The 18,657-nt window shown below is 39.0% G+C and overlaps 2 protein-coding genes across 2 annotated transcripts; both read right to left on the reverse strand.

The window, feature by feature from the left end:
- Positions 1-2,445: 2,445 nt before the first annotated feature.
- dpa (disc proliferation abnormal) lies at positions 2,446-14,014 on the reverse strand. The gene is made up of 13 exons (XM_071679542.1): positions 13,901-14,014; positions 12,898-13,067; positions 11,979-12,124; positions 11,525-11,785; positions 10,818-10,916; positions 10,333-10,468; positions 7,960-8,202; positions 6,691-6,919; positions 6,098-6,292; positions 5,606-5,854; positions 4,071-4,607; positions 3,731-3,941; positions 2,446-2,826 (listed from the first exon to the last, which is right to left on the reverse strand). Exons 2-13 carry the CDS (start codon positions 13,037-13,039, stop codon positions 2,728-2,730), a joined length of 2,547 nt encoding a protein of 848 aa, XP_071535643.1. The 5' UTR covers positions 13,040-13,067; positions 13,901-14,014; the 3' UTR covers positions 2,446-2,727.
- A 1,179-nt stretch (positions 14,015-15,193) lies between these two features.
- LOC139758315 (la-related protein 6-like) lies at positions 15,194-16,982 on the reverse strand. The gene has a single exon (XM_071679543.1). The coding sequence runs from the start codon at positions 16,848-16,850 to the stop codon at positions 15,336-15,338; it is 1,515 nt and encodes a 504-aa protein (XP_071535644.1). The 5' UTR covers positions 16,851-16,982; the 3' UTR covers positions 15,194-15,335.
- Between the last annotated feature and the right edge of the window lie 1,675 nt (positions 16,983-18,657).

Raw genomic sequence — 18,657 nt, forward strand, 5'->3', positions numbered from 1 at the left:
TGTTCTTAGCGCTAATATATATATATATATATATATATATATATATATATATATATATATATATATATATATATATATAGTGGTTGCAACCAGAGTTGTATCGAAGCAAGTCTTGGTCCCTAAATGCAAAATAACAGGAGGGTAGATGTGCTGGAAGTGAAATGCCCAAGGACAGTATGTTGTGTGAGAAATGATTGTGAAAGGAATGAGTATGAGTGGCAAGAGAAAGACTTGGCAGTCACGTGTTTGATTCCAAGTTGACCAGGGTGCACTAAAAAATGGTTTGGGTATGTGGAAAGGATGATTGAAGAAAGACTGACAAAATCTCCGAGGCAAAAGTGGAGAGCAAGAGGGAGGTGAAAACTGAGATGGAAAGGTAATGAAACAATTGGAGGGACCACGACCTGATCATTCAGAAGGGTGAAAGGTCTGTCTGGGAAAGGAAATGGAAACGATGTGGTATACTGGGATGATATGCAATCACTAGGCTGAACCATGCCACAAAAAGATTAGGGGAAACTATTTCATTAAAGGAAGAAACAGAAGCATAAAATCTTTTCAGTATAATCCAAGGAATTCTTGCAGACATCATTTTCCCTTTATTCCATGGTTGTGGTATTAGTTCAAATATATTTGTCAACTCGTTTTATTTGTTATCATGCATAAATCATTATGCATCCTGCCATTCTTTGTAGAATATTATGTTTTAACTATGTTTCAATCCCTTAATTTTGCTGGCAGTGTTCCCAGTTTCTTCCTGGTTGATTACATCTTTCTTCAGTGGTAGCAATATAACACATCACTTCAAACTTGCCTCTTACATGTGTATTGAGCATTTTCACCAGCTTTCTCATGTACTAGTTTTCATTATCACTTTCTGTCCGACTTGTCAATGCAGTTTTTTCAATATGGTCTCCAAAGTCCAGCTTTGCAATTATGAGTACTCTGTCTCTCATTATGTCTTTTCCTGTTGGCCACCATTAAGTGTAAAAAGTGTGTCTAGTCTTTCCATGACTAGTTGCTCGAATCTCTTCACTGGGTTCTGTCCTTTGTTCACTTATATATTCAAACCTCCAAGCATTTTCTCTGTCTTCCTACAATTATCATCTTTCTTACAATATACTGTACTACATGTTCTCTTACCTTCATGACATGTATCATTATAAAGAGAATACAAGTTAATACAGTTCCTTGATACAACATTGGTCAAACATATTCATCAGACACAGACATGTACTACTGAATTATCCATATTGTCAAAAGACCCTTGATCTACATTCCTAGCTTACATTTAATAGTGTCTCATCATTCTATCTGCAAGTGTCCTGTACTCTATCTTGCCAAATACTAGAGCGAAATCAAGGAGCGTTATCCTTTTTTTTTTTGTTCTGCACATTTTGGTAGAGCACTAGCAACTGCATTAATATACTTTTGCTTGGTACAAATTCTGGTTGGCCTTAATGTAGTTGTTTTATTGTATCTTAGTAAATCTTCTTATTACCTGTCAAGCTCTGGTTCACATTACTTGTACAGATCCTCTTCTGCAGAATAATGACAAGACTATTTCATAGAATGAAGGTTGCAATTCTATCTGGTTGACTAACAATCTAAATGGTATTAAAATATATCATCTGAATGATTTAATAAAAATGATAGTCAAATGCTTTTCATGACGTATAGTTATGCCGGACCTATGGTAAAAAAAATTAAATTCAAGATATGGACCATGAAAGACACAGATGCAGTAAGTGAAATTTCAAGAGACATTTCAGATGATGCTCGGGGAAAATTTCTGACCATGTGCAACGGTGTTTTTTGTGTGACCAGGGACTTTCTTGAGTAAATCAATGCACTACTCTCAATCTTTCTTTTCTTTCAAACTATTCGCCATTTCCCGCATCAGCAAGGTAGCGTTAAGAACAGAGGACTGGGCCTCCAAGGGAATATCCTCACCTGGCCCCCTTCTCTGTTCCTTCTTTTGGAAAATTAAAAAAAAACAAGAGGGGAGGATTTCCAGCCCCCCGCTCCCTCCCCTTTTAGTCGCCTTCTACGACACGCAGGAAATACATGGGAAGTATTCTTTCTCCCCTATCCCCTATGGTCATTAATTCCATTCCCTTATACAAGATATGGATGAAGTGCATACAAGAATGTTCCTTCATTAGTAACTGATTTTGTTTAAACAGGTACTAAGCCTGCAGGCCAGCAAAGAGCAAGCATCCCCACTTTGCTGGGATGGATGTGCTCCTACCCTTCTACTGACTTGTGTGTGGAAAATGAAAAATTAAACTAGTTTTTTTCAAACTTTTGCTGTTTTTCACACTGGACATGGGTAAAGCATGAGTGAGTAGGGGCAGGTGCTCTAAATGTATCCCAGATTGTCAGAAAATGCACTAATTCTTACAATCTTTTCTATGCTAAACCAAACATATAACAATAAAACAATTTCTCAAACTATAATTTTATTTTGACAATATAATCTATATAAAAACTGGAGCAAAAGATTGTTCATAACTTCCTTTTCTGCTATAATAATATTTTCAAAGGGTGAATTACTATCACTGATACAAATAACTCCACATCCATTATTAGGTGATCCTATGATGTATGGAGCTAAATTTTAACACAGAAATTTTGTGTGAAGTGAAACTGACTTAACAATGCTTCTGTAAAGCATACGATGCATTTTCCATGCATACAGACCAATTCTGATATTTATCATTAATCTCAATGAATGATACGAATTGTAGATTTTCCAGTTACAGTTAGGAATTCATCATCCTGAAGATCCCGAAGGGCATCTTCAAACATCTCACGGGTGATCATCTGGAAAAAATAGCCAGAGCATATAATGAGAAAAGTTTGTAAAAGAAAATGAAGAAGTACACTTATTTCCTACAATGGATACTAACATGGATTATTTCTTTGAGGATGTGTGAGTGATGCTGCAGAGGCTATGTGTATCCAAGTTACCCCATTCAGCTGAGAATGGAGTATTAGATTACATAACTGTAGCTATTTCTGAGTGTTGACTGAGAGGACAACAAAGGTATGAAAAGTTTATCAATTCCACTAACTGTATCTATGGAATAAAAAGACTAGTATCATATATAATATAATCAGCCTGAATAACCCAACTGCATGAATAAACCAACACCAATAAACCTTAAAAATTGACCATTCTTGTCTATCTAACTCCCTGTACTGCCATAGTAGGGAAGCATCTTGAACAAGTGAATAATAGCTTCATTTGTACACATCCACTCCCTTGCTGTTGTGCATAATACACCAAAACCAAACTCTACGATCCACAACCAAGTCCCACACACTACTCCATGACTGCTGCGTATGATCCCTATCCTCCATGTTCTTGGTCTTCCCCTTACTAGATTCCTCCACTTTTGATACACAGATGCTCTCAGTCTGTCTTACTTCATAGATTCTTTCCAAACATCTAACTAATTCCAGCACACCCTGGTCAGCCCTTTCAATCAGACTGCACTTGCTACCATACCTCCCTATGCAATCTGTCCTCATGCATTTCATATCTAAGACATCTACCCTCTTTCTTTGATTTGCATTCAGATACAAACAACAGTGTCAGGTCTATTACACCTTCATAAATACCCATATTTGCTCTAACAAACAAGACCTCCTCCCACACAATCCTCAATACACTATTGAACGTAGCCCATTTTTCCATACCATTCACTTTTCCTCCCCAACTTACCAAGTCTGAAGAGTCTTTCAGTTCCTGGAACATTTTCTGGAAGTTGAGGGTAACAACTTTCCCTTTAGCTTGTATCAACTTCTTGAGAGACTGGGCCACTTCAACTCGCCGCTTGCGAGCTGCAGAACTTAGACCAGTAGTTAAAATACTAACATCAATCTTGCCTGACATTGGATCTGTGGCAGACTGCTTGAGAGCCTCACGGTGTAGTCTGAGGGATATGATATTCCAATTATGTTTATGCCTATGTGCATTTGCTATACTTTCTAACCATTAAGTAAAAAATTGAGCATTATAAATCAAATCAAAGTCCAAATACCTGTAAACACTATGTACAAACCTCCATGCCTCCTCTACGTCAGCAACTTCCACCATGTAAGACAGACGGACTTTGGCATGCGCTTCAGCCAAGCGAATCAGCGACTCAAGCTGACGAGGGTAGGCAGTCACCTGTCCACGGCCACTGCCCACCTTACGCATATCCACATAAGCAGAGATCAGACGCTGTGAGGCATCTTCAGAAAGTTTTGGATGAACGTACTCACGAGCATATGCAAGATAATCTCTAAGAATACTCATGTCTAACATTTCTTCTTCACTCATACTCTCTGAGCGATAGTAAAGTGAAACCAGGTGGCGTGCTAGTCTACGATCATACAACTCATCTTGTGGATCCAGAATGAGGAAGATGAGGTCAAAACGAGAAAGAAGTGTGTGGGGGAGCTCAATATTCTCGATGATAGTCTTATTCTTATTCCACTGAGATTCAACAGGATTAGCAGCTGCCAAGACTGATGTTCGGGCATTTAACTGACATATAATACCTGCCTTGGCAATACTAAGAGTCTGTTGTTCCATTACTTCGTGAAGCACTGACCTGCAAATAAAACATTAGTGTCATATTTAGAAAAGGATGTAATCTTTAACCATAATACACTTTTCATATTCCCACTTGAGTACTTTCACTTCAACACAAACATAAACAATTATCTTGAAACGTTATAGTATCAAAAATAAATTTTGATCATAAACAAAATAACATTACCCTTCATGGAGTAGTTAGAGAGAGAGGAAAAGATATAAAAACTGATGGTAACTCTGAAACCAATCTTGACCATCAGTGAAATAACATTATCTTTTATAATATATTGAGAGAGAGAACCCATAACTGAGGGTCACTTTCAAGCTTATGAAGCAAGCTAATTTTAAAGGCAGGAGACTATGTACTAATAAGAGATACTAACTTTACAGACCAATGAAGCATCAAAAGTAATGTTTCTTTTTGACCTTAAAAGAAAGCTACCATCAAAGTTTTATATCTTTCAGTGTACATAAAAATGCATACAAAAGGTTGGAAAGTGACACAGGACTCAAATTCAATGTACTCAGAAAGTGCCCATCAATGAATACCTACAAGATTTTGCCATTAAGGTTGAGCTAAAGCATAATGCTCACTGCACATAGTGCTTGATGAATAATACTTTACTGACTCCTAATTACATAATTATCTGAATTCACCTAGGACTAATTTCAACCACATCATCTCAAATGTTTCTAGACACACACACAAAGTTCAGGAGACAGGGCCCCACGAGTGTAGAACTCTCCCTATACCATACACAGAGGTAATTACAAAGAGAAAGAGAGTCCCTACAAGAAGATTTTGCCAAGATAGCAAGACTGGCATGAAGCACTCACTACCCATCCTGCTTTATAAATAAGAGGGGAATTCTTATATGTTTCTGTAGTTTTTCAATGCATGTTTCTCATCTCTCCTCTCCAGGTACTGCATTGAATGTTTTTTCTGGCTTTCTTGTAGGGCTGAAATAGATTATCAAACACTACTGTACAAGATAACCAGATAAATAAACATACCTTGTTGAATCATTCATCTTGTCAAATTCATCAATACAGCAAATGCCATTATCGGCCAGCACAAGCGCACCAGTTTGCAAAACTAGCTGGCGTGTCTCTGGATCTTTAGTAACATAAGCAGTCAGACCAACAGCAGACGAACCCTTGCCACTGGTGTACTGTGATCGAGGCACCAGATTGTAAACATACTGTAACAGCTGGGACTTGGATGTACCAGGATCACCACAAAGAAGAATGTTTACTTCAGACCTGGAAACCATGAAAATTCTAGCATGTAACACGTTATTCATGCAGATCAAATTGTCTATATTGCTTACCATAGATACAATCTTGATAATTTTCTCTACAATTTAATATGCATTAAAGCGATACTGTTCACAGTCATTCATTTAAGCAGCAATCTTCACAAACTACACTTTTCTTTCGTGTCTTAATTATACCCAAAGTTTAAATGAAAATCAAAAACTGTGATGTGGAAACTAAAAAACACACCTGAAATTTCCCCTTCCAGCATTTGTGAAGTCTTTCCTAGTCCCACCAAACAGCTGCAATAAGATGCCCTTCTTGATATCTTCATTTTCATATATGGATGGAGCAATAGCACGAGCAAGACGCTCATAAATGTCAGCCTTGCAGGATAATTCTTTCAGCAGATGAATACGCTCAGGGGGAAATCGTGGGGTTTCTCTGTTGAAATTCATTATAAAATGGATAGGGTACATAGTACATAAGGACAGTAAATCAAATTATCTCTGAAAAACGTGGGAGAGAGTGGAAGTAATGATGATAGAAACAGGGAAATCATTAGATGAAAGTAAGAGAATATAATGGGAGCAAGTGTGGATTTATGTAGTATACCATGTACTCAGTATTCTCCATGTGATACCTTAATGTACAGCATGAAACTTAATATATCTTTGGTAAACAAAACAGCATATCAATAAGTTATCAACTTGGCATTTCTTTTCTTAATCTATTATCATACAAAACTGTACGATATCATAACTATAATATAAGTACTCGTATTCTTATTATAAAATTTTACAAAACTGTAAAAGATGCCAAAACTTTGTCTCAAAACTCACCCTTCTTCCTGTCCATGAAGTCTTTTTGAGTCCACTTTACGGAAATGAACAACATCTATGTGTGTTTTGTAAACACTCTTGAGGTTACGTATACGAGGATGCAACCTCAATGGGGTGGCCCTATAAATGCCTGTAACAGTTACACGATCCCCAGGTTGGACCCCATCAACAAGGTCGTTATGGGCGTACACAAGAACAGTATGAGGTGTCTGACCAGGTGGCATATCATCTGCAGGGTACAAAGGAAGAGAGAACAAGAATAAATGGCCAGTATATAAACATGCCTATAATACCACAAAAGAATTAATAATTGCACACATCAATCATGTTTGCTGGAAGGAGACTAATAAGAGGTATGAGGGAGGCTGCAAAGACAGTCTTTCCTTAAATGGCTAGATTCAAGGAAGCCTTAGGAATCAATAGGATGCATTGTAATGTATCTTCCCACTAAAACTGCATTGGTGTCAACCCACTTCATGAGCAAAGAAATTTTCCAACAGGAGCTGCAACTTCATATCCAACAGGTGCTACAGTCACTTCTCAGGAGGGGTTTGTCCTGAAAAATGGCAACTGGCTATCCACAATGCTTATTTGGGAGGGTTACTGAAGCTTCCAAACTGTTCCAGTGACTCATTCTTTGGGTTGCCATATACAGCCAGCCAACAGATCTTACAATGCATGTAGAACTTTAATGAACGAATAGCTAAACTGAAGACAATACCACCCATCTACAGGAGCCTTGCTTAATGGTAACAGCACTGAAAGTGATAAAACATTAAAGTGCTCTTCAAAAATTTCAGAATTTCTAATGCTTACTGTACAACACCACTTTCAGAAGCCATGCAAAAGTACAAGACTTTTTTTTTCTGAGAGAGAGAGAGAGAGAGACCTGCTGTTAACTTTATATCCCCATAGCTCATTCAGTGATCAAGCTTCCCAGGTCAATCAGGCTGCTAAATGCTGCAATCCTAATTCTGGAATGCCCTATAAAAAAGGACTGGGTCAATGCATGTTGGATGAATTGATCTAATCCTTACTTTATGAAGTCAATTGGTCTCTCCTTCATGTTCCTAGTATTTTCTGGTACATTGGTTAAACAAATGTGGGCCCCTTGGTTATCAGCTTATGCCAAACATTGAAAAATTATTTACCCCATTTACATGTAAAGCTTCTACTGCCTCCTACATATCATGTCATCACACAATTATATTATCTAAGGTTACAAAAAGCATACAAAAAAGAGGGTAGGGGAAACAGATTTTCACATACCTGGACTCTCTTGCAATTTGATCATTTGTTTGTCAGAAAACTGTGAGCGATTGTGGATCAGTGTGAAAGAATGGTTGGTGTTGCAGTGGGTACAAAGAGATGGTTCAGCAATACGACCCCGGTCAATTTCAACAGTGGTTGTAAAGGAACATACATGACAACGGAAGAATGCCTCACGCATCTCCGGTATGATATTTGATGTGCGAATCACCATGCCAGATATGGTGATGAGCTGATCAATATCTGGAATATAAATAGCCATTACTGAGTTTTCAAAGAATTGTTATGAGCAAAGCATAATGCCTCTATGGATCTCAAACTATTTTTCTTAAGAGTTGATATAACCATTGTCAAAAGATCACAAGCGGGGAAATTCTCAACATTCACAATTACAATACAAGATGGCTCCTAGCAATCGACTTGGGGTGAAATCCTGAAATTAGGAGTTTAAATATAGTGCACCCGATAGTTTTCATGCATTACTGTACATGTAAGAGCACAGACAGGTGGATGTGTACCTTGGGACAGGATGAATCCGATGACTGTTACACTAAAAATGAGAAAATGAGAAAAGATAAAACTTGAATACAAAAGGAAAATTTGTAGCAGAGATAAAATGCTTTATTTCAAAAGGAGATGAGATGGATAAACATACTGGATTTACTGAAGGTGGGGCTGTGTGGATCAAGCCACCTTCAGAGTATGATATCAAAATGTTTGGAAAAGAAAATATTGATGACCTCAAATTCAGCTAACACAGAGTTTTAAGCTGGATATAAGTAAAACAAGATATCTGTAGGCTGTCATGATAAGCTTGTGAGGAATTGGAGATTACAAATTATAAACACATACAAATGTGGATGACACACTGATAACAGGGGAATCAACAGAAAAGATAAAGATATTGAAGAGAAGGGAACTGTTACATTATACACAAGAAACTGATTTAAATATACTCATTTTCACCATGTTATACCATCTTATACCAGCACACATTTTCCCTCCTTAGTAAGGCAGCATCAGGAACAGGCAACCATAATTTTCTTAAAAAATCTGAGCTAAGCACCACTCCAACCCCTCAGTCACTCAGACACACAGGATATTTGCAGGTAGCATTCTACCTCCACTATCCCACTGTACAGTAAACCAGCCTAAGTGATAACAAGCAGCCACCTGTTCATGTTGATGTCCAAATACTTGAATCCCAAAAATTACCAAGACAGTCAATAATCAGACTCCCAACCATCTGTCAGTCATTAATTTTTGTAGTCATTATCAACAGTTCTGGAGACAAAAAGGTTTCTTGCAGAATGAAGATTAAATGCCTACCATTCTTACAGAGCTTTGGTGCAAAAAGCATTAATCATTAGGAAATCCTGCTCAAGATACATTATTATACACAATCTATCATCAAAATACCTGTCTAGTCAATCCCATCATTTAATGTCATTAAAAGCAAGTTTGTTAAAGCAATGTTTCCATGGAAGAACCCACAAAGGAACAGGAAAGGTCTTGCATGATCCACCCTACTGGCTGGAAAAGAGCTTACAAAACAAATCTATGGTATTCTTTTCCATACCTTTTCACCATTCCCCATGTAAGTGAGGTAGTCCTAAAGACAGCCTCACTCACATCTGCTCCCTAGCTATTATGCATAATGCATCAAAACCAGAGCCCCCTATTCACAACTAAGCCCTACAGACCTTTCTTGGGTTTCCCCTAACCACTTCATAAGTTCAAATTTATTTCCATAGTTGTCCCACCAGTGTTGTACTGATGTGAAGCAAAGGCTATATATATATAGCACAGGCTACAGATGAGAATGTAGAGGAGGTTGAATGTGTCGGAAATGAAATATCCAAGGATAATATGTGGTGTGAGGTGGTTTGATTGAGCAAGTAATACAAGGGTAAGAGAAAGCTGTGGTAGATAGAATGAGTGAGGAGAGGTTCACAAAAAGGATATCTGTGTCAGAAGTGGAAGAAGATGGAGACCAAACTGGAGATGGGAGAATGGAGTAAAAAAATACATTGAACAGTCTGAGCTTGAACATGCAGGAGGGTGAAAGACATGCATGGAACAGAGTGCACTGGAGCAATGTGGTATGCAGATGGTGACTTTCTGTCAACTGAATGAATGAGGGCATATGAAGCAGGCCAAGGAAACAACAGAAAGGTCCGTGGGGCCTGGTTGAGGATACGAGGCAGTGGTTTCAGTGCATTACATATGACAACTACAGAACAGATGTAAGCAAACAAGGCCTTTTCCTTCATCGGTTCCTGGTGCTACCTAACCAATGCAGGAAACAGTGAACCAGTATGACCATAACTAAAACCTCATACTGTCCCAATCCATAAATCACAATCATCTTACCTTCAGGATTCAATGCACGCATGTTCTTTGTTTTCTCAGCATTAAAGGGTCGAACTTGGATCTGGTGCTCCAGGATGGTATCTGGATAACGCTCAAAGAACATTTCATTGATGGCCATATCAAAAGTAGGGATTACCTGCAAAAAATAATTAAGTAACTTAAACACATAACTACAAATTCAAAGAAAACATAAATCTGCAAATTGTGAATCAATTACATAGCTTCTGGCAAATAATTCGTCACTTTCAGTTCTTGTTAGTGTGTGTGATTACCTTACACTCTTACAAAGTTGCATGTACAAATATAAGTAGGTAATATAAAAGTATAGTTCCCTTAGTCTATTACAGAGTTGGGATAATCATACATACAAATATGAAGAATGACTTCATAGCATTTCACATCAAAATTAATATATACATGCAATTATTCTTGTACATAAAATATGAAAAAAGCACTAAAATAGATGAATATAACTTGCTACACACCTCCTGGGGGTAGCACACAAGTTGGCGGTACAGGTCAGAGTCATACTGAAGGAGATGGGCACAGTTGATGTTCAAGAATGGTTCCTCCAATGTGTGAATCTGAAAGACATTTATAATTTTTGAGTAACGACTTTGTTCATTGAGATGTTATCTAGATACAGCCTTGAAAACTTGAATTATACATTTTCACAACACATTAACACCATTTGATGAGTAAGGTAATCAGTTCAAGTGCTTCATTTGCCTTTGTGTAACATTAAGCAATCATACAAATGACAAAATCATTATGAATTAAAAAATTGCCAGATTACTGGTAGGTAAAACAAACTTTAAAACAAGAACACACAAAGATTGGACAAAGAAAAAAATCAAAACACATTTAATCTTTACAACAAATCTTACTGTCAACTTACTTGAAATAAGGTTCCTACTGAAGATTTCACTTCATTCAACTCCTGAGAGCTGACTACTCATGTGACCAAGCCATAAACTAAGCTAAACAGACCTAAGCAAGCCAATGTACAACTACCAGCAACCTAAGGACAGACTGTGATGAACTTCTTTTCATCTTATACCATTCCATCTTTATACAGATAACCCTAATTTCAGTCCTTCAAAATAGCTGGTGTAGCAAATATAAATACTTTCAGGAGATCTACTAAAACCGACATACAAAAAATACTAATGAAAATAAAGTGTGGTTTCACCTCCTCAAGCTTCTGTAGATACAGTGGTTCATCTGTGTTCATGCCCTCAACACGCTCATCTTCTGCGGTATCAGTATCCACAAAGCGAAGTACAAATGTCTTAAAACGATCCTTACATTCTGCAACAACAACATCTGTGCCCCAGATCACTAGCTGGGGTCCCTGGGGTCCTTCGGTTAGAGCTGAACCTCCAGGTGGTGCTGATGTGGCTGCCACTCCCTCAACATTAGATTCACTGGCTGGATCAGTGGAGATGTTTACCTGGAAATTGAGGGTCAGAGAAGAAAAATATAGCTTTAAAAATAAGCCAGAAGGGTTAAGGAAAATAGTCACATTATGGAGAGCAAACAGCAAAAGAGCCAGACAGTTTGAAACATACCAGGATAAAAAAGCAAAAACATAAATACTGCAAAACTAAACGAAAAGGAACAAAGAATTCCTCAAAAACACTTACCTGTCTGATACGTCTATCAGAACGGATATCAGATCGATGCCGAATGGGTGTTCCTCGGACTCCAGAGCGTGGAGTGCGCAGTGACGATCCAACACTGCTTGGTGTCCCATAATTTAGAGGGGAACTTAAATCCAGATCACTAATGGCTGTAATAAGGAAGAATCATTCTCCTTTCTGAAGGGAACTTTAATATTTGTAAAAAAAGATTACTTCCCTCTTCAAATTTTCATTTCACACCTAAAAGCAATCCTGCCTGAAAGAGGCATCATCAAAAACAGGCACAAACCTGCCTTATTTGCTCACATTCATTCACTAGATCTAAATGCTTGGGATATCAGGTGTGAAACAGTGATCATTGAAGAAATGACAATAATGTTATAGATAGGTACAGAAGTAAACTCAATTTGCCTGAGAGGGCCAATCAGGGTGTGCTGAAACAGTTCAAGCACAAGGAAAGGATGAATAAAGAAAGACTGACTAAAAGAATAAAGGGATCAGAAGTGGAAGAATCAAAGGCAAGAGAAAGACTGAGATGGAGGGATGGAGTAAAGAAGGCGTTGGGGCACTGGGGGTCTGAATACTATTCAGGAGATGGAGAGACATGCTGTGGAAAGAATGAAGTGAATTGATAAGATTTTATTGGGGAGCCCAATATGCTTTAAATGGGATGAAACTGGGTATATAAAGAAACTATAATCCACAGAGTGGTTTCTAAGGTTGAGTTATGGATAAACACTGATTTCGGTGTATTACACACAACAGCTAGAGACTGGATGTATACAAGCAAAACCAGTGTTTCTTCCTAATACTGTCTCTCTCAATCATACAACCACAGGACCCTTTTCTGGGCCTCCTGCAGCTTCAAAGCTCTGTGGTTTGACAAACGTTTAGCCATTACGCATCGACATAGAACACTAACCTGGATTAAGGCGTGCTGGAGCTGGAGAAGTAGTTGGTAAAATTTCTGATCCAGGAGAGGAGGGAGGCAAAGGGACCAGATCACTCGTGTCGCTCTGCTTACTAGGGGTGGAACGTGCACTACGACGACTAGGAGAGGACATGATGTTTTATATATCAAATGAGGATCACCTGTAAGTAGAAAGAAAACTAACATATTAAATGAAATTATGATTATAATTTGTAATCCAATAATACAAATATGCGCATATAACATACAAACAAATATTAACGTGATAAAAACAGTATAGTATAATACACCTTTAAGGGGAACCAACATACAACTTTATCATATCAAAAAGCAATCATGATAACTTGGTTACTTCAGGTGAACTAAGAGAAAACACTCACTGCATACAATGTTTATCCTTGAAATAGATTATCGTTCTCTTTACACTTTAACTATGGAACAAACAAACTAATACATATGTCCAGCAGCAGGGCTGGGTAATGGTAGATCATTCACAAAAACAAATGGTACATTAGTGGCTTCTGGTTTTGGTGCAATGTATTTGAAAGGTAGAGAGAATGTGAGTAACTAGGCCATTGTTTTATTAGTTCCTAGCACTACCCCACTGAAACAGGGAAGAGCAAATATGAAAAAAAATAGTACCATACAATGCCTCTGGGCCAACACTGGGTTCCACCTGTTCAAGGTTACACCGCAAGTGAAAAGTCACCTTTGGTGAGGCTACCATTGGAGTTCAATCTCATCAAAGAACTTCTCACTCCAAAGGATGAGGTCCTGACTAACACTAAGGCTCTTTCTTCTGAAGAAAGAAATTTTTAAGCCAAGTTAAACACCACAATTGGCACCACCTTAAGAACCACCCACTGACAATGCACCGTACAGCCTTAAAAACCTTCATTTGGCAGTATTTTAATACACAAGACTGAAAAAAGCAGATATTCACAAGTGGGAATAATACACGATAACATAAAGGAATCATTAACCTATTGCTTACCTTAAGAGAAGAAAACCCTCAAAGTTAGGTCCAACACATGAATCACCGCCACACTTCACCGTACTCCCGCCAAATTTTGTTGTTTACATGAAAGCGCGCGAAAACCACAATAGTGTTTCTAAGTACCTCAAAATCTTACAAAATAATAGCTTTTTTCTAATACATATAAAACATATCATCTTTAATTCTTGTATCTTTTCACTGTATACTATATTCAAAAGACTATTAATAAGTTTAACTGTTCTTGAACACAGATATAGAAATAAAAAGTTGGAAAATATAAATAAAATTGTCAACTCATTCATAAATCACATTTACATTAGAGAAAACGTAATTTTATGTACAACTACTCTTGTTCAAGAATCGATATAAAGTAACATAAAATATCAGCTTTCTGGGTAATGCACTATGCTGTTGCTTTTCCACGCTGCATATATTTTGATAATTACCATGATGCATTTCAGGTTTAAAATGGGCGGAAAGAAGGAAGTTTTGGAAGATTTTGGAGTTACTTTCCATTCTATCTTATATACTTTTTAGGTGCAATTTATTCCACAATTCATGAATGTAGTGTTTTTTGTCAAAACAGTTCTTTGTTAGTACAATGATTTGTGACCATGGGACACAAAGTGCTTAATGCAGACTTGCGACTTTATCTTGTAATCTAAAACCAATCATATACAAAGTACACATTGATATTGGTGAATTACTCTTACAATGTATTAACTAATCATAAAAGAAATTCATTAACTAATCATAAACGAACATTACAGCCTTTGAGGTGACGTGCCAAAATGAGAGGAGAATAAGTGAGGCTGAGTGCAGTGCAAAAGGAAGGGAATTAAGGATCATATCTAATAACATGTGGTATTTGGGTCGTTCTAAAGGTACTCCCGTGAAGTAAAACTGATAACTAATAAGGTGAAAAAAAGTTTCAAGAAATCATTCCTTACATTTATTCTAAGATGCAAAGGATATAAGTACCGTTGAAAATCAATAACGATACATGAACAAAATTATGGTTCATTACTGATACATGTACATAATGACTTGTGTATTAATGTGACATATACATAATGAATCTGTAATTAATGATACATGTACATACCAATTTTTATATAATTGATACATGCACATGAATTAATTGATGATACATGTACATAATGATTTTTGTACAAATGTGACATGCACATAATGAATCAGCTAAGGATACATGCACATAATGATTTTTACAATAAGCACCTGTGCGTTGACCAATACATGACAGGTATCACAGGCTTCCCTTTCCTCCAGATTAATACCTTACAGTGCTTCCACATACTGACAGTCCTACAATTCCTCCATCTGCTGGCATTCACCTCACTTTTCCATCCCCTTGTTTAGGTGGTGTGTGTTGTGTGTGTGTGTGTGTGTGTGTGTGTGTGTGTGTGGCAGCTCAAGCCTGTGCGTTCACTATTATAGGTCGACGAGAGAAGCCCCGGGAGCCGTCTGGTCCCTTGGGGAGACGAGTGACATTATCTGGTACGACAAGGGAAGCCTCCTGTCGTCGTCGGAGATTAGGAGAAGCAGAAGGGGACGACGCCGTCGAGCCAGAGTTAATGCGACGTCGCAGCCATGGGCTGAGGGGCGCTGGTGGCGTGTTCTCGCCATTCCTAATGTTGTTACGGCCGAAGTTGCCGCAACGCCTCGTGTTGAAGTCTGACGACGATATGAGAGTTCGTGGGGTTAGCTGACGCCGTGGCAATGGGGAGGAACCTGGCAGATCGTAGCGCGGGTATATGTAGTACTTTTCATGGGAGGAGTAAGGACGGTCCTCAGGCGAGGAACAGGGAGTAGTGGGACCACGACGAGTGGAGTAAGGCGAAGGAGGGGACGACTCTGGAGAGGACTGTTGATGCTTGTTGTAGCGACGCCTCACGATGGGAGACAGGCTGGGAGATGAAGTCTTGGAGCAATATGGAGATTTCAATTTATGTAGCGGCCTCGTACGGCACACTGGAGATGTGGGCTCTGACACGTCAGACGTGCTGTAGTAAGCGCTCTCACCCTCGGCTTGTGACTTGATGCTCAGCAGGGAAGCGGTCGTACACTTCTTGCGGAGCAGCTCGATCACCTTCATGTTACACTCGGGGTTGTTGAGTATAAACCGTAAGGCTTGTCGAGCGTAGTGGACCTTCTCGTACTCGACCACTGCGCAGATGGTGTTGACGATGCCGGGGTGCTCTAGATCACCCTGCCGCACCTCATCTAGACACCGGCCGCCCGGTTTGTGCAGCTGTAGGGAGATCATCTCCCCAAATTTAGCGAAAAATTCCGCCAAATTATTCATGTTCGCCTTTTCCTTAGAGATATTTGTTGCAAGCAGCGTTCTGAAGGGCCGTGTGTCTTCTTCGATCTCTTGGGGTAACACTTTTCGGCGTCGAACTTTCGTACCCTCTTCGTTCAGCTGTAAAGTGTTGGAATCTCTGAGCGAGTGCGCCACGACCCGCCAGTCTTTCGTGATCCTCTTGACCTTCTTGTAACTAGTGAGGAGCTTGAGCGACACATAGCCCTCACTGTGCTTGGTCACGTGCTTCAGGATGAACATATCCTTCACAAGGTTCTGGTCGCTTAGGTAGTACTCGACCAGCTCCAAGATGCGGCAGCAGACGTCCTTGCTGGGGATGACGAGTGGTGCCTCCACGTCCTTTTCAAACGTCGAGTCTTCGCCGGTGTCCTCAGACGAGTCTGACCGTGTGGCGGGGACATGCTTCGTCTCTTTGTGAACATGGAGAGCGTCCTCAGCTAACTCTGCTTGGTTTATGTTGATGACTGGCATCGTCGGGCCGGACTTCTCCTCATCGGTGTCATCTACTACGGACGAGGTGACACTGGGCACCGCGTCCTCCTCCGGTGCCTGACATTCCTCACAGTCGCCTCCTGTCACAATCCTAGACAATAGGCTTAACATGATAGCCCTAGCCTTTGGTGATCACCAACTCGGCTGTGTTTCTCCCCACTAAAGAAAACTTTAGCGGTCGAAATAATTGACAGGAACTGTATCTCCTTCAGCAGGCGACAGCCAGCTCAAGACAGCCTGGCTTCGAGGAAGAGTGTGGTCAAGCCTGACTCCGGAGAGGTACTGGAACGACCGTGTGCGACCCTGTGTATTTATACCTAACTTTCTGACACTGTAGAGATCACTCGCATGGCTTCACAGGCGAAGGAACGACAAGGCAACCTTGACATTGGACATCATAGCTGTAACGAGGCTTGTATTCCTCTTCTTATATGAATATTACGTTGACATCGCGATGAATAGTATGGCAATATTTCGGGGCTGAAAATAGTTTTGGGTGGAGGCAGCAAAATACTTTGTATGCCATTACAATGGACTCCGTAAGGAAACCTCTTGTCAGTAGCTGAGTCAGACGACGCCCTTCTATTGAGTTAGCTGCAATCCTCGCCCCGCCCACCACTCTACTGTAAATAACCTTACCATTCATGTACTGCTGACGTGAGGACCATCTTCATTTGTATTTCATTCTTCATAAAATAACTCAAAATACAGATGTATAGCTGGTGCAACATGGATTATATTGTAGTGATATAAGGGTAACTCTCAAGGTTGATGACAATTATTGCTAAAATTTTGTCAAATATCTCTGAGGTAATGAACGTGGCGGAGCGCCGAAGAGCCCTCAGAGAATACTGTCCACGCAATACATAACTACATAATCTTGTTCGCTGAAATGCTGAAATTCCTTACTCACAGGCAACGTCAACCAAGCTTGACGAGCAAGTATATATTCTTTTTTTTTTTTTTTCTTTGTCGCTGTCTCCCGCGTTTGCGAGGTAGCGCAAGGAAACAGAAGAAATGGCCCAACCCACCCCCATACACATGTATATACATACACGTCCACACACGCAAATATACATACCTACACAGCTTTCCATGGTTTACCCCAGAAGCTTCACATGCCCTGATTCAATCCACTGACAGCACGTCAACCCCGGTATACCACATCGATCCAATTCACTCTATTCCTTGCCCTCCTTACACCCTCCTGCATGTTCAGGCCCCGATCACACAAAATCTTTTTCACTCCATCTTTCCACCTCCAATTTGGTCTCCCACTTCTCGTTCCCTCCACCTCCGACACATATATCCTCTTGGTCAATCTTTCCTCACTCATTCTCTCCATGTGCCAAAACCATTTCAAAACACCCTCTTCTGCTCTCTCAACCACGCTCTTTTTATTTCCACACATCTCTCTTACCCTTACGTTACTTACTCGATCAAACCACCTCACACTACACATTGTCCTCAAACATCTCATTTCCAGCACATCCACCCTCCTGCGCACAACTCTATCCATAGCCCACGCCTCGCAACCATACAACATTGTTGGAACCAATATATATATATATATATATATATATATATATATATATATATATATATATATATATATATATATATATATATATATATATATATATATACACATATATATATATATATATATATATATATATATATATATATATATATATATATATATATATATATATATATATACTTTCCTGTCCCATTTGTCTAATACATTAAGGTGGACATCTAATGGGAAACATATTTCTCGTAAGTAAACTAAAAAGGTCATTTTTCTATCTGAATTAAGATGAACCGGTGATAATCGAATAAATTCAAATGTTAATCATACAAAGGCATTTTACGACCAAGAATTTTTCATAACTTGCACACGTTATCAGTTTGA

Source organism: Panulirus ornatus, chromosome 30, assembly GCF_036320965.1.
Source record: "Panulirus ornatus isolate Po-2019 chromosome 30, ASM3632096v1, whole genome shotgun sequence".
Classification (NCBI taxonomy): Eukaryota; Metazoa; Arthropoda; class Malacostraca; order Decapoda; family Palinuridae; genus Panulirus; species Panulirus ornatus.

Excerpts from the sequence above, each read along its gene's own strand:
- dpa (XM_071679542.1), bottom strand. The coding sequence starts at position 13,039 with ATGTCCTCTCCTAGTCGTCGTAGTGCACGTTCCACCCCTAGTAAGCAG. Across the intron at positions 11,786-11,978 it reads CTGATAGACGTATCAGACAG|GTAAACATCTCCACTGATCC; the intron begins GTAAGTGTTTTT and ends CTCAATTTCCAG. Across the intron at positions 8,203-10,332 it reads GCGTGCATTGAATCCTGAAG|ATATTGATCAGCTCATCACC; the intron begins GTAAGATGATTG and ends TTTATATTCCAG.
- LOC139758315 (XM_071679543.1), bottom strand. The coding sequence starts at position 16,850 with ATGTTAAGCCTATTGTCTAGGATTGTGACAGGAGGCGACTGTGAGGAA.